The sequence below is a fragment of the Squalius cephalus genome, assembly GCF_949319135.1.
Source record: "Squalius cephalus genome assembly, chromosome: 2".
NCBI lineage: Eukaryota > Metazoa > Chordata > Actinopteri > Cypriniformes > Leuciscidae > Squalius > Squalius cephalus.
In genome coordinates this window covers 15474131-15489314 of record NC_137123.1, presented here as the reverse complement: position 1 = coordinate 15489314, position 15184 = coordinate 15474131, and the positions used below count along the sequence as shown (strand labels likewise).

At 40.8% G+C, this 15184-nt stretch overlaps 2 protein-coding genes across 2 annotated transcripts in view; one reads left to right on the top strand and one right to left on the bottom strand.

Moving 5' to 3' along the window:
• The window catches only part of LOC307152464 (afadin- and alpha-actinin-binding protein), an 80751-nt gene that overhangs the window by 54674 nt on the left and 10893 nt on the right, over positions 1-15184 (bottom strand). The gene's annotated exons all lie outside the window — the stretch shown is intronic.
• The window catches only part of LOC307152361 (B-cell receptor CD22-like), a 31380-nt gene continuing 20471 nt past the window's right edge, over positions 4276-15184 (top strand). The window contains exon 1 of the mRNA XM_079860921.1: positions 4276-5163. Coding sequence (XP_079717047.1) covers positions 5001-5163 — 163 coding nt within the window. The 5' untranslated portion in view covers positions 4276-5000. The remainder of the gene's footprint in view (positions 5164-15184) is intronic.

Genomic DNA, 15184 nt, shown 5'->3' with positions numbered 1-15184 from the left:
TTTATTATTGTCACCATTGTTGAGATTCACAGGCTGATTATTGATGTCTGTGTTTTAAATTAATTTATCTGAATGTCTTTTTGATCAGAACAATGTTTATTAAATTTGAATTATAAGTAAAGTACTGATAATCATAGGCTGAAGAATCACAAAACTGCTGCTAACAAGTTAAACCAAACTATCTTAGTATGTTTCCTTTTTCAGATCACAGCATGATTATGTCAAAACATAGCCAACACTATAAGATAGATAACATTTTACTTTGTTCAGTTAACTGTTATAAATCAATAACAGCAGACAAACAACAGTAAACATATAATGGTCTAGAGCCCAACTAAAGCAAACACCCATCACCTTAATGGTAACTTACAATTTGTGATTTGCTCCTTCAGTGATTCTGCTTGTTATCATCAGGTGTCTTCAATAATGCTCAGTCATCACTAAATGAATCACTTAATTATTTCCTCAGCCCTAAATGCCGCTTCTTCTGAAAGCAGGTGATGGCGATTTACTACTAATCAAGGAACCGGCTTTACTGACGAGATGCGCATAACAATATCGCGATTTAAATCGCCCAGCCCTAATATTAAAGTATGTTCTTTTTGAATACCAAGTTGAAAAGACCATATGGCATAGATTGTTTATTAAGGAAGATTGTATTTACTACAATCTGTTTTTGTATGTGTTAAAAAGCGAGAGCATCAGAGCATCAGGACGAGTGTGTTTGCTTGATAACTGCTTGTTTTTTGGGGGGCATGCCCATGAAGTGTGTTAATAAATGTTGGGTTTTATCTTCAACCTTGGCTTCATTGAGTGTTTAAAAAAGAACCTTTCTGCTTATTTGAAATCCCAAGTGGTCGATCGGCCACAACATCCCGATACGATATATATTAAAAACCATTCAGTGCACGGTTGAACTGTCTAAAATAATGAATCAAACTATTTCAGGTATTTTTGTAAAGCTGTTTGATCAATTAGTCTCGCGTAGCCAGAGCTTCAGACTGACGGTAGAAAGTCAGGGGTGCGTTTCCAGATAACGCTGTTTCTTAGTGCGTCAAAGTCAGTTGTAGTTCTTGTGTTTGTCTTTCCTTCAGTGATTCTGCTAAATCCCCAGTGTTAAATGAACACACTCAGTGTTTATATAATCCACACTCAGAGTGTTATAAGTAACACTGAAGCAGTGTTAAAGTTAATGAGATAATTAAGTGATTAATTGAGTGTTGATTGAGCATTATTAAAGACACCTGATGTTAACAAGCAGAATCACTGAAGGAGGAAAAAAAAAAATGTAAAATTTTTTTTCCATCTCGCTCCTAGAAAATAAAGTCACCATTATGGTAATTAGTGTTTGTTTTATTTGGGCTCTTGACAAAATTATCCTTAAACAAAATTTCTGATTTAGTTTGGCTGCTGCAACTGAGTTACAACTGCAGGCGAACAAATAGCAAAAGTTATCTGATGATGTTGACTATGTTTCAAAATAATAATTATTTCACTCTAATTTGACCAGAATTACTTATCTCATATAGAGCCTAATTTCTGAGTCAGGTTTACTTTCTTGATTATAGCAGCACTGTCCTTGTACAGCATAATATTAACATTATTAATCTAAACGATTTCTTAAAAGTTGTTTTTATACAATAATTTTCTTTTTTTTTAACACACAGACATCAAGAATCAGCCTGTGAATGTCAACAATGTGACAATTATAAAGCTTGGTGCGCTGCCACCAATCAACACTCATTCATGGCTCCCATCATGCATTGCTGCATGAATAAATAATGAGCTTATGTTGAGTTGATCTGTTACCATTGCTGAGATGCATACGCTAATTCTTGATGTCTGTGTGTGCCTGCTTAACATGTTTTTTGTAGAAGTTTTTTTTATTTTTTATAAATGAACAACTATTAAGAATTAATGTACAAGGACAGTGCTGCTATAATCCATAAGGTGAACTTAACTAATTACACGGCTCTTGAGCTTCAGTCCAGATCTTCTGAATATGAGACTCTAGCAGTGACTTCAGCAGATCCACATTAAACTGTATTACTGCTAATATACATCTGATGCTCCTCACAAACTGATAATCCATCATTATGAGCTCATAAACATCATTACTTTATCAATAACATTCTGATTTCTTAAGCTGTGTATATTGTCATTGAGCTTATAAGAGTTGGCAGAGTTGGTTTTTTTGTATTAGTCTTGCAAATCTATGTTTTAGCCTTTATTTCACATTTTATATTTGTGCAGCAAAGCAAATGCATTAGAGGAGAAAACTTGTGCAATTTAAAGTAACACCACAATAACATAGTCAATATTTGATTGTCTGCTTCACTGGAGTATTATACATCTTATTTATATATGTTAATTGCACAGTAAAGCAGTATTTTCATGTTAAACTCAGTAAAATCTGTACCTGATTGTATTAAAGTCTCTAGTTTCTCTGTCATGTCGGATTGCTCTGTTGACCGTATTTTGTTCTACTGTATCTTTAATTGAGGATCCTAATAGTTTTTGTAGTGTTTAAAAGACCAGCAAATAAACATTTCTCTTGTTGCTGATGTGTCTAAACTCTTCAAAACTTTATCACCTTTTGTATGACTTCTTTGTGGATGAGACCTTTGTACCAGTCTCGTTGAGACAAAATGGTGATCAAATCAATGGTCTCGAATGGGGATGTAAATATAGCAAGAGAGTTCAGATGTTAGTTTCCTTTGTTTTCTCAGAGAGTTGTCCTCTCTTCCAGTTTTTCCAGTCTTACAATACGCGTTCGCACTGTATTTTTTGTGCAGTTTTTTTGTCAAAGGATAATCTGAGATGTAGGATTGGCGACACATTGACTGGCAGATGAAGCAAAATAACCAGCTATTGTCCTGAAGTTCCAGTATTTGGCTGAGAGTGTTAATATTTGACAGTATTATATAACAGTTTTTGACGGGTGTTCATTTCCCATCCTGACTGTATAAAGCTTGATTCATTTTACATACGTGCATTTTTTTAGTACAATATCTTTGTAATACATATAAAGCACACATTAGCTTGTCCTATTTACATGATTGATTTATAAACACAAAGTGAACAATATAGACAGAAATACGACTTTAGTAACTTTCATTACTTCTAATATCAACATGTCAAGAGTCAGATGTAAAAGCTGCTGTAATGGCAGTAAAGTGCACTGGATCTTTTTGACCACTAGATGACAGTAAAGTCAATGGAAGTGCAGGAAAGATTTGAGTAATGGATGTAATTCCTCTATTTTGAGAGACTGTTCACTGCAGAGTCGTGGGTGGAGAGAGAAGTCCTAGCCTGAAAACCCAGACTACTTCCGGCGAATTTTAATTCTCTCTTCAGGATAGTCTGGAGAAGAGCCCATTCAAACTCATTACTGTGCCGGCGAAATCGCGGCACCAATCAGAAACGTTTGGGGAGGGATTTACATGATGACGACAGCGCAGCGACGCTGAAGGAGTTCTCACGCAGTGAAAAATACATTGCGGAGCAGAGAGGAGACTGAACACACGCTGGCAGACAGGACAGAGCAGGCTACTTTTCTGTTACGTTTGATATTAAACATATTAAACAAAGTCTCAGCTTTCAAATTTGGTAATTTTTTAAAAGAAATTTAAACAATAAATACCGTTTTGTTGCTCTTTAATGTGCCGTGACAGATCGCTGTAGACTAGAGCATCAGTTAAAGCTGTTCTTGTGAACCGATCATCTCTTCCTTCTAGTTAATTTATAGCCTCAAATAAACATGAACAAACATAAAAAGGAATGTTGTTTTAACCACGGAAAGGCGTCAGTACACTCCGTTTTTCAAGTTCAAATCCTGTTAATCTACTCTCTCCTGACTGCTTTGTCGGACAAAATGGCGGATGGCGAAGTATGATTGGTTAGATCACCTGTCAATCAAGCTGAGCTACGTCGGTTGGTGACGCCCCTTTCGAAATGATTTGTCTACATAGCTTCTCCAGACCCTACACTCAGTTTCAACTGAGAAGGGTCTGGTTTTAACCAGGCTAGAGAAGTCCAGCTCTTCTCTCTGGATGTAATTTGGGTGTAATGGGTGGAGCGAGACGGTCCAACAACACCCTAACCGACCCATAACTCTCTCCCTCCACCCATTAGATCCACTGAGGAGGAGCTGGACGTCATTTGGCTCTGCAGTGAACATCACTGCTCCATTATTAGGAGTTATTAAATAGATCCATCAGTGATGTATTAGTGTTTATGAAGACCATTAAAACTATTTCTCCTGTATCTGTCGTCGGTCTGGTCTCTGAGTGCTTGTGCCGTCTGTCAGAAACTGCCATTGACCCACTTAAACTCAATGTAGTTGCTGATGGTTATGACTCTGTGTGTGTGTGTGTGTGTGTGTGTGTGTGTGTGTGTGTGTGTGTTGTCCACTGCTTCATGTGTTAAATATAGAGTTTGTGTCAGAAAGAGGAAGTGAAACTAAGAGCTGTAAAGATGCTCAGACGCTCCTGCAGACATGATGATCTTACACTGTTCTTTCTCAAAGCAAACATCTTTCACATATTCTCTCACAAAGATCTGACAATACTGAGCTCTACAGAGATACATGTAAAGCTTATGTGTGTTTGAAAATTTCTTCTCCAGTTGTTCTTGTGCAATTGAAATGATGGTCACTCATATAACCACAAAGAGGAAGACCAACATTTAGTTGCTCTTTATAAAGTGTGAAAACTGCAGCGTTTGACGCCTTAAACTGCGGATGTTTTTCTCATTTGGCCGTCGACACTGAAACATTGACACTTCAGAGCGGTAAGACCATTTTACTGTTATTTAAAATAGTTCAGTAGAGCTACGATTGATGTTTGTAAAAGTGTTTTAGGTGAATGTTGATTTGATGAAGTGATTTAAACTCCAGAAGCTCAATATCTGTTGTAGATTCATGTGTAAATATTGTGTGAAGCTCTTTAGACACACGAGGCCTGACATGAGAAACATCATCAGTTCACATCAAGCCTTCAATGAGCCGTGAATTATTGATCATCATGTGCTTTATCAATAGAGTTTGTGATGTTGTATATGATGCTCATAATGTCATAATTGTCAGTTTTATGATTGCAGAAGTCACTATGGTGTCGTCTCTCATAAAGTCTCTTCCTCTGATCGTAGTGATCATGACTGCGGGTGAGTCTTCAGTTTCACTCACTATTCGATAGAAGGATTGGACTGTAATAGGTGATGATTTATTATTTCTAGCTTTCCTCAATGGGGTGTCGATCAGAACACACTAGATTGAATCAGTTCCATGCAAAGGTGGTTTATTGTTGACAGTTTTGGCTATGCACAACACAGCAGTACACAGGTTGCTTAAAGTATTTAGATGTGTGTGTTTGTGGTATATATTTATTGACGCACTTCGCACACACAGTCTTGCTTGTACAGTCCCGCTCGTCTGCTGATGATGATGACTGACAGTAAGTAGCGCATGCGCACATGACTCGGCCTTTCCAACACAGCCGCCCCCAAATTTGGTTACAAATTTGCTCCATTGAAAGGCCGACACTATATGGACTACCGTTGGTCACTAGTGTGGCTTTCATCCCCTTCATCTCGGATCTCTGGAAGAACAATCAGTCGAGCGATGGGTCTTGTGTAGACTTTGTCCTTAATCTGCACCTCGACTGTTCGAACTCGATTATCAGCCCCAGGAAAGACATTAAGTACTCTCCCGATCTGCCAGAATGAACGGGGTAACTGAGGGTCAACAAGCATGACAACTGTCCCGGGTTTGATGTCTACTGATGGATTCTGCCACTTTCCCCTGGCCTGCATGTCAGGTAAGTAATACTTTATGAAGGCTGTCCAGAATCTGTCAGACAATACTTGTGAATGCCTCCATCTCCGTCTTCCTAGGATCTCAGACACTAGATATATGACTTGGGGTAGGGACCCATCTGGCCGCCCCATTAGAAGGCAGTTTGGGGTGATCGGATCTGCATCAGCAATGTCTGCTGAAACGTAACCAAGAGGTTTGGAGTTGAGGATGGCCTCAATCTCTATGAGGACAGTCCGAAGCACTTCTTCAGTTACTGATTCTGAGCCCAGGGTTGTATAAAGTGCGGCCTTTACCGAACGAATCTCGCGTTCCCACACCCCTCCAAAGTGTGGAGCAGCTGGAGGATTGAAATGAAAGCTAATTTGTTGCTTCGCTAGCTGCTGTTGCAGATCACCACTGAGCTGACTGAAGGCTTCTTTAAGCTCTCTCTCACCACCTCGAAAGTTGGTGCCTTGGTCCGAATATAACTCTGCAGGTTTCCCACGGCGACCTATAAACCGACGTAGTGCCATGAGAAAGGCATCACTATCTATAGATGTCAGCACCTCAAGGTGCACTGCCCGGGTGGTCAAGCACTTAAATAAAAGTCCCCACCGCTTCTCTGTCCGACGACCTATTTTGACCAGAAGAGGCCCAAAGCAGTCCATTCCGGTTGAATGAAAAGCAGGCTTGAACAACCGAAGTCGTGGTGGAGGGAGATCAACCATCTTCTGGGAGGCTGGCTTTGACCTCCATTTACAGCATTCAAGACATGTTCGCTGGTGCTTTCTCACTGCCTCTCTCCCTTTCAGTATCCACACATTTCGACGGAGCTCCACAAACACTCGTTCTGGTCCTGGATGGCAAAGGCGAGCATCATATTCCTTCATGAGTAGCTGAGTGTTAGGGTGACTGGAATCCAACACGATAGGGTGTACTGTGCTTGGGTCTAATCCTTCCACCCGCCTTAATCGTCCTCCAACCCGTATTACCTCACTGGTTCTGTCGAACTCTGGGGAGAGACAAAGTAAGCGGCTGCTAGAACGAACAGGCTTACCACTCTTCAACAGATGGTAGTCTTCATGAAAACTATCCATCTGGACCTGTCTCAGCGCGGTCAGTTCTGCCTTCTGGTAAGCGCTGGCTGGAGGAGAGCCACTTTGTTCTGCCGCCCCGTGCAACTCCTGTGCTACTGCTTCGACCAAGTCTTTCCAGCTACTAAACTTACTACCATCTGCTGTCACTGGTGCTGAGTTAATCACGCCACAGAAGGCACTTCGCTTTAATTCCGTAGCGTCATCAGGCACTAATCTGTGCATAACTGGTGGTGCTGGCCAAGTACTCTGAAGTTGGAGGAGGAATTTTGGCCCTTGGATCCACCGATTGGGTTCAATGAGGTCCTTCAGGCTCTTACCACGGGTAAGATCATCCGCAGGGTTCCTGACAGAGTCAATGTAATTCCACCCTTTAAGGTCAGTCAATTCTTGAATCTCTGCCACCCTAGTGCCCACGAACACCTTGAAGCGGCAGGATTCGGAATGTAACCAGTGGAGGACAGTTGTTGAATCTGTCCAGAAAGTGACCTTCTGGATCTTCAAGGTGAGCTCATTTTCAGCCAACTTGGCCAACTGCGCTCCTATTAGAGCAGCACACAGCTCCAGTCTAGGAATTGAGCACTGCTTACGTGGGGCAACACGTGATCGGGCCATGAGGAATGAAAGGTGTACCTTCCCGCATGGATCTTCTGAGCGAAGGTAAGCGACTGCCCCATAAGCCTTCTCAGGAGCATCAGTGAAGATATGGATTTCCCGAGTGACCTCTGAGTTGTCCATGCTTGATGGAATGTAGCACCTAGGGAGTACTACAAGAGGTAAGTACTGAAGCTCAGCTTCCCACACCTTCCATGCCTGCTGAAGATCATCGGGAAGTTGTGGATCATCCCAGTTCCTGTTCTTAATCCAGAGCTGTTGAACAATCACCTTGGCTCGTGTGGTGAAAGGAAGAATGACACCAAGGGGGTCATACTGACTTGCTAACACACGATATATGTTCCGCATCGTCAGAACACTGTAAGTAACAGGTCTATGCTTAAATCCTAGGTGGTCCGACTCACAGTGCCAATTCAGTCCCAAGGTGGATTCACGTGGGTCTTCTTTATTATGTGAAAGCCACAGCTCTAGCTTGGGAGATCTGGCTTCTGGTGGCAAGTGACTGATGACTTCTTGCGCGTTGCTGGCCCATTGACGGATATCAAACCCTCCGGATGCTAGCAGCTTACGAAGTTTGTCTAGTAACTGCCGTGCCTCTTGAGCAGATGGGAAGCTCTGTAGACAGTTATCCACATAAAAGCAGCGTTCCACGGAATGTCTCACATCTTCATCCGCTGTGCTGTGCGATGAGACATGTCTTTGGAGGGCGAAGGATGCACAGCAGGGACTGCACGTGGTTCCGAACGGCAGCACCTGCCATTCATAGATGTCAGGGGGATCGCCGCGTCTCATGCCACGCCAGAAAAAGCGCAGGAGGGGTTTGTCCTCAGGTAAGAGCAGAACTTGGTGGAACATTCCACGTATATCACCGCTGATAGCCACACAATGCTCCCTGAAACGAAGTAGAACACCTAACTAGGGCTGTAGTCAACCAAAGAAATGCTTAGTCGACCAAAGTCATGTCCTGCGCAACGATTAGTCGACTAAAAAAAAAAGAAAAGAAAAAAAAGACGCGATTTTGACATTTATTAAACACTAATAAAAAATAAAAAAAATAAACAATTGTCATAGAGCATTTATAAAACAACAACGAAAAAAATCAATAATACATAAAACTATAATAATAATACAATTCTTTGAAAATTAAGTGATTTTTTTTAACTGCAAAGTGACAGTGCAAAGCTCTGTCCTAGGTCTATTGACAGTCACAATCGCGCACCTGACCACACCACACGCTACAAAAAATATAACTGCTAAAATTGCCAAATAATGAAAAAACCTAACAAAAGCTCTCATTTATACAAGCTGTAACTATATTCTTCTTTACTTTCAAAGCTATGGGTTAACTTTTGTCCAGCCGATCTAGGCGTTTTAAAACAAACACACAAAAAACCCAACCCAGTCAACACTATGATCTCACAGTGATGTCACCATGTGGTCACAACGTCAGCAATCTGAGTTCACAGTGTTCTAAAAGTGTAACCTCACAGCGCTCTCACTGTGTGCTCAAACTATGGCCACAATATGAGCTCATCCCAGCTAGAAATGTTATTGTTCTATGAATGTTTTGAGAGCATTATGTTATGTTCTTGTAATATTTTCTGTAGCTAATTTTATTTTTGTAACCAGAATGTTCTCCTAAAAGGTAGGATAACACTCTCTATAAACATTTCAAACATGTTTAGTGATGACATTGATAGAACATTATCCCCCCTAACATTCTTAGCTTAGACAGTTATAGCGGGAAGTTTCGATGTTTAGAAATTATGTTTAAGAGGTTTACATGTTGAAGTTTGTTTGAAGAGTTTGGTTTGGTCACCATTGTAGAGGTCAGTGTTTGCTGTAGTTGGGCTCTTTGGTCTTGACTAGGGCTGGGCGATTTAAATCGCGATATTGTTATGCGCATCTCATCAGTAAAGCCGGTTCCTTGATTAGTAGTAAATCGCCATCACCTGCTTTCAGATGAAGCGGCATTTACTACAAAGAGCCTTAGTTAACTGACAAGCTGAGCCATATCGCATTAATATCTCGGACGTATCGCCAGTGATAATTAATGCGATATGGCTCAGCTTGTCAGTTAACTACGGCTCTTTGTACACAGCAAAAACTCCAGTGTTAAATTAACACTCCTGGGAGTGTATGAGTCCACACTCAAGAGTGTTTAAGTTAATGAGATAATTAAGTGATTAATTTAGTGATGATTGAACATTATTGAAGACACCTGATGTTAACAAGCAGAATCACTGAAGGAGAAAATCACAAATTGTAAGTTACCGTTATGACGATCAATGGTTGCTTTAGTTGGACTCTAGACCCATATATTATTAACTTTAGATTTTGTTTGTCTGTTGTTTCTGAATTATAATCACCAGATGAACAAAGAAAAAAGTGATCTGATGGTGTTGGTTATGTTATGACAATCATCATTTGAACTTGATCACTGAACTCATTAAAATCCTTCTTTCTGACTTCGATTTATGTTGTTGGTTAGTGAATCTGCATAAATGCCCAGAATTTTTTATATAATATGAAGGATTTCTTAAAAGTTGTTAAAAATAAAAAAATCATTCTTTTAGGCACACACAGATGTCAAGATTCAGTCTATGCATCTCAACAATGGTGAGGAGCAGAATATTCAATTAGGAAAAGTAAATTACATAGACAATTCAGATCATAATTTATTCATACCGCAATGCATGATGGGAGCCATTAATGAGTTGTGATTGGTGGCAGCCACTGCAACATGCTTTATTACTGTCACCATTGTTGAGATTCACAGGCTGATTATTGATGTCTGTGTTTTAAATGAAGTTATCTGAATGTCTTTTGATCAGAACAATGTGTATTAAATATTTTGAATTATATGTAAAGTACTGATAATCATAGGCTGAAGAATCACCAAACTACCTCAATAAGTTTCCTTTTTCAGATAACAGCATGATTATGTCAAAACATAACCAACACTAAGATAACATTTTACTTTGTTCATTTAACTGTTATAAATCAATAACTGCAGTCAAACAAAAGTAAATATTAAAGTAAAAATATAATGGTCTAGAGCCCAACTAAAGCAAACACCCATCACCTTAATGGTAACTTACAATTTGTGTCCATCCATGTCCAATTACATTTCTAGCTGGGGTGACTCACATCGTGTCCATAATATGAGCACACAGTGAGTGCACAGTGCGGTTACACTTTTAGCTCACTGTGAACTCACATTGTGGTCATATGGAGAGATCACTGTGAGATCAACGTGTTGACTGGGAAATAACCTAAAAAACAATCCTAATAATAGGCTGTATAGAAGGAAGGCCTATAGGTTTATTTTCGTTTTATTTTGTAATAAATAAGAAGCAAATACGGTATAACAGACAATATAATGGGCGCCCGCGCGGTCACATTGCACGTTAACTGGAGCGCATCTCATCCTAACTTAACGAAACTAAGTGTATGCCTCACACAGACATGAGAAATACATCAAATACACAAAGCTTGAAATGTCTTTAAACGAAATAATTCAAAAAGAAAAAAGAAATAGGCCACTCTCTGATTATGATCCATTATGTGCATTTCTCTCTGTAGGCTCGTTCACTACGGAGATGGCGATCGTCAACTTCATATTTGCAGTCGTCAGAAAACACTAGTTTATTAATAAAAATCAATGCACTCATCACCGGATTTATGCACATCTTGCTTGTTGCACGCACACATATTATGTCGAAATAACGAGATATTATGTTGAAATAACATTATAACGAGATATTATGTTGAAATAACATTATTAATAGCCTACATCTTTTAAAATATTTGATTGAATGCTGAATGTTGCGCTTGATCAATTTAATAATAATTTAAACAATTTAATAACTCCGTTTCGCGTCGTGACCGCATTACCACCTCGGGTGTGCATTATTTTTCTAATAATTCAACGGCCTGTCGTCAATTATTCCTTACTTGTTCCGTTACCTCCAACCCCTGTTTTAAATCGCCGGATCCACCCATCCTTTGCGCTCCGGGACCTCCCACTTTACAAATTAAGCACTGGTTCTAACTGAATGAATACAGCAAAACTACCTTTATTCCTTACTGAGCGCGAAGCAGCAGTGCAGCCAGCCACAGGTGCGGTTCCCGAGTGTTCTATGTGATGCGCTAAACTGTGGCGCTGTTACAAAATAGCCTAAATTAAAGCATTTAAAGTTGGGGATAAAACATAGGCTAATTATATTTAGAATACAGTAATATATAACTGCTTATAAAGGAATAAATATCAAGGAGTAAATCAATGAAAATTTCTTTATTGGTGAAAAAAAAATAAAAAATTTATGCAACTGGTCGACCATTGAGAATGTCAATCGACCAAGACGGCATCGACCGATTAGTCGACTAAACGACTAAAGTTGACAGCCCTACACCTAACAGAGAAGGGCTCAAGATTGGACCAGGCATCAAGGAATCATTAAGGTTCAGTCCTTTATATTGGAAAGAGCAATTGAACACAATACGGTCCTTATCATTGTGGCTGACCAAGTGGTGCGGGATATACCAGGTCTCCCCTGTCATAGTGCTTACAGCAGCTGAGAGTTTGGTAACTGCTCCATTCAGTTCTAGCTTTTCAATTTCAGCATTGTACACGGCTGCTTTCTCTGGATTTTGTGTTAGTCGTCGTTCCATACTCCGGAGACTTGGAACCACAGCCTCTTTCGGAGCACAAAATGAGGGTGAATCCTTTCTGCGCAACAAGGGTGTCGCGTAGCGTAAGATTCCATTCACCTCCACATGAGTTGTCCTGGTCTCTAAGAGGTTAATGGCATCCTGGTCCTCCCTGGACCTTGTCACCTGCTTTTCACAACGGAAAGGCAAAACATCAAGTTGCCATAGCCTTTCAACATCTCTTTTGAGTTCTATTTCCGCAGGGGTGAGAGACAGGAAAAGGCACTGCTGTGGCTGCAACTTGGTCTCCAAGATCTTGGCTGGTCCCTGCAGTGTCCATCCTAGCCTTGTCTTTATGGCGGCCGGACCACCAAGTGGACCAATTCGGACAGGTGCAATTGGTGTGATTAGATGGGTGTTATCAGCTCCGATGAGAAGTAAAGGACTCACTCTTTCAAAGGCCTGCAGGGGGAGATCCTTAAGATGCTTGTACTTCTCCAACAAACTGACAGGATAGGAGTAATCGGCCAGACCAAGACGTTTCGCAGTGAATGCTGCATTGATCTTAAAGGTCTTCCGTGGTTGAGTGGCAGGAGATATGTGGAAGGTAACCGTGGTACCACTGATGGTCTGCACATCTTGGCGGATGGTCCGCAAGGCTATGTTTTCGGCTTGACCTTGTATACCAAGCTCATGGGCAGCATCAGGAAGAAGAATAGTGCGCTCGGACCCATCATCCATGACAGCATAGGTGTCGAGCGTCTTGCCTCCATAGCGCAGCAAGACCCGGATGACCTTTAGGAGAACACGCCTGCAGTCAGTGGGTCTGTCCAAGTACAGTGTCTCAGTGGTTGAACTAACAAGGCAGGAACCTTCTCTGGTACTCTTTGTGTTGACTTCATGCAAGATTTGTAAGTGCTTCCCTTTGCAGATGCTACAAGGCTTCTTGAGTGTGCACTGGGCTGCTTGGTGTGCACGACCACAGCGCCAACAACGATGATTGGTCTGGATCCATTCAATCATTTGCTGTTTATCAAAGGACTTAAAAGTGGGACATTGACTAAGATAATGGTCCTCGTTATCGCAGTAAGGACAAAAAGCTCTAGGTGGGAGTTTAGGTTTCTCCGCTTTAACTGGTCTAACTTGAGACGGTGCTGAGGGTATCTTTGTGGCAATGTCGTCCGCTCCATGAAGAATGGTAGCTGAACGGGTTTGGGTTTGGGTTTGGTTTCTCTCCAGCGTTCTGGTCTCTGGCTCTTGTAACTGATCTGTGACTCACTGCTTTGACACCAGGCCTCATACTGGAGCCACTGTGAAAATTCACGAAGGTTATACACAGACCCTAGACGGTGGTACATCTGTCTTCGGAATCCTGATCTCATTTCAGCAGGTAACTTACTCAGCAGTCTCTCTACATGTGACCCACATCGAAGCTCGGCTTCACCTTCATCTCCAAGAGTTTCCAACATACCCACCAAAGCCCTAATCTGTAGAGCAAATTTGTCAAAGGCCTCAGTATCTCCTCGTCGGATATCTGGGGAATCCATCACTTTGGATATCTTCTTGAGTGCCAACTTGTGAGGCTGGCCAAACCTTTCATTCAGAGCAGCCATGGTAGCAGAGTATGGAAATGGTGAATTGAGATAGGAATCTGCCACCAGACGAGCTTCGTCTAGCTTCAAATGATCCAGCAAGATTTGGTACCGGAACAGTTCTGTGGCATCTGATGGTAGAAGGTTCTCAAGAGCTATCTTTAAACGAGTAAACTCACTGGGGTCCTTAGTACAAAAGTTGGGTATGGTTGGCACTGGACCTCGGTAGGTGGTTTCTTGTCTTACAGGATTCAGGTTAGAGGCATAAGGATCTCTGTGTACTAACTGTGGCCCTGTGGGTTGCTGGGACTGAGAACGCACCTGTGTAGGGTAATCTAAAGTCTCTCTTGGGGACTTGTACAATGTCCTGGAATGCCAGTGAGGGACAGGAGTATCTGCTTGAAGGCCCGGCATAGGAAGAGCTGTTCTCTGATAAAGAGGGTGACTTGGGTTTTCAGGATACTGCCAGGAAGGGAAATCATAGCCAGCACGTTCACCACACATGGTTGGCTGAATGTGTGATTTAGTACACTCTAAAAAGAGATGTGTTAAAAATGACACATGTTGTGTCAGTTTTAACACATGTGGTGAGTGTGCTCAGGGACAACACATGTTGTGTCAAATTTAACACAATAAATGTGTAAGTCATTTTAACACACAAATTGTGTCATTTTAAAAAATAAAGCGAAAGGGCCAGATGCAACAATATTAACCGTTTAATCAATAGTCGAGTACAGAATGCATGTGCACACAAAGTACAACACAATGTTTCAAGCTCAATGACTGGACAGACTCACTGTACTGGACATTATTCAGTTATTCACGCTTCAACCCCTAATTGATAATGCTGCTTTTGACAAAAGTTCCTGAAGAGAAACAGTTAACCGAGTTTGCACTTTGAATTTAATTAAAATGTAACAACTGACAAAATATTGTATATTAATAACTTGTATTTTCACTGGTCTGTTTGTTTGAGAACATAGCAAACACTGCACACCATTCACAGTGATGGTGAGTGTCGGTGCTCAAAATGAGGAGTTGAAAACAACACAACCTGTAGAAAGAGATGTTAAAAATGACACATGTTGTGTAGATTTTAACACATGTAGTGTGTGTGCTCAGGGACAACACATGTTGTGTAGATTTTAACACATGTAGTGAGTGTGCTCAGGGACAACACATGTTGTGTCAAATTTAACACACAACCTGTGTCGATTCTTAACACACAACCTGTGTCGATTCTTAACACATCTCTGTGTTTATAAGGACTACACATTTTGTATTACCTTTAACACAACTAATGTGTTATTCCTCTTACACAGAAGTGTGTTGAAACCTTTTACACACTAATGTGTTAAAGTTACACAACTTGTGTCAGATATGTGTCACATGTGACTGTAGTCGGTGTGTATTTGCCAGAGTTACTTCCTGTGTTT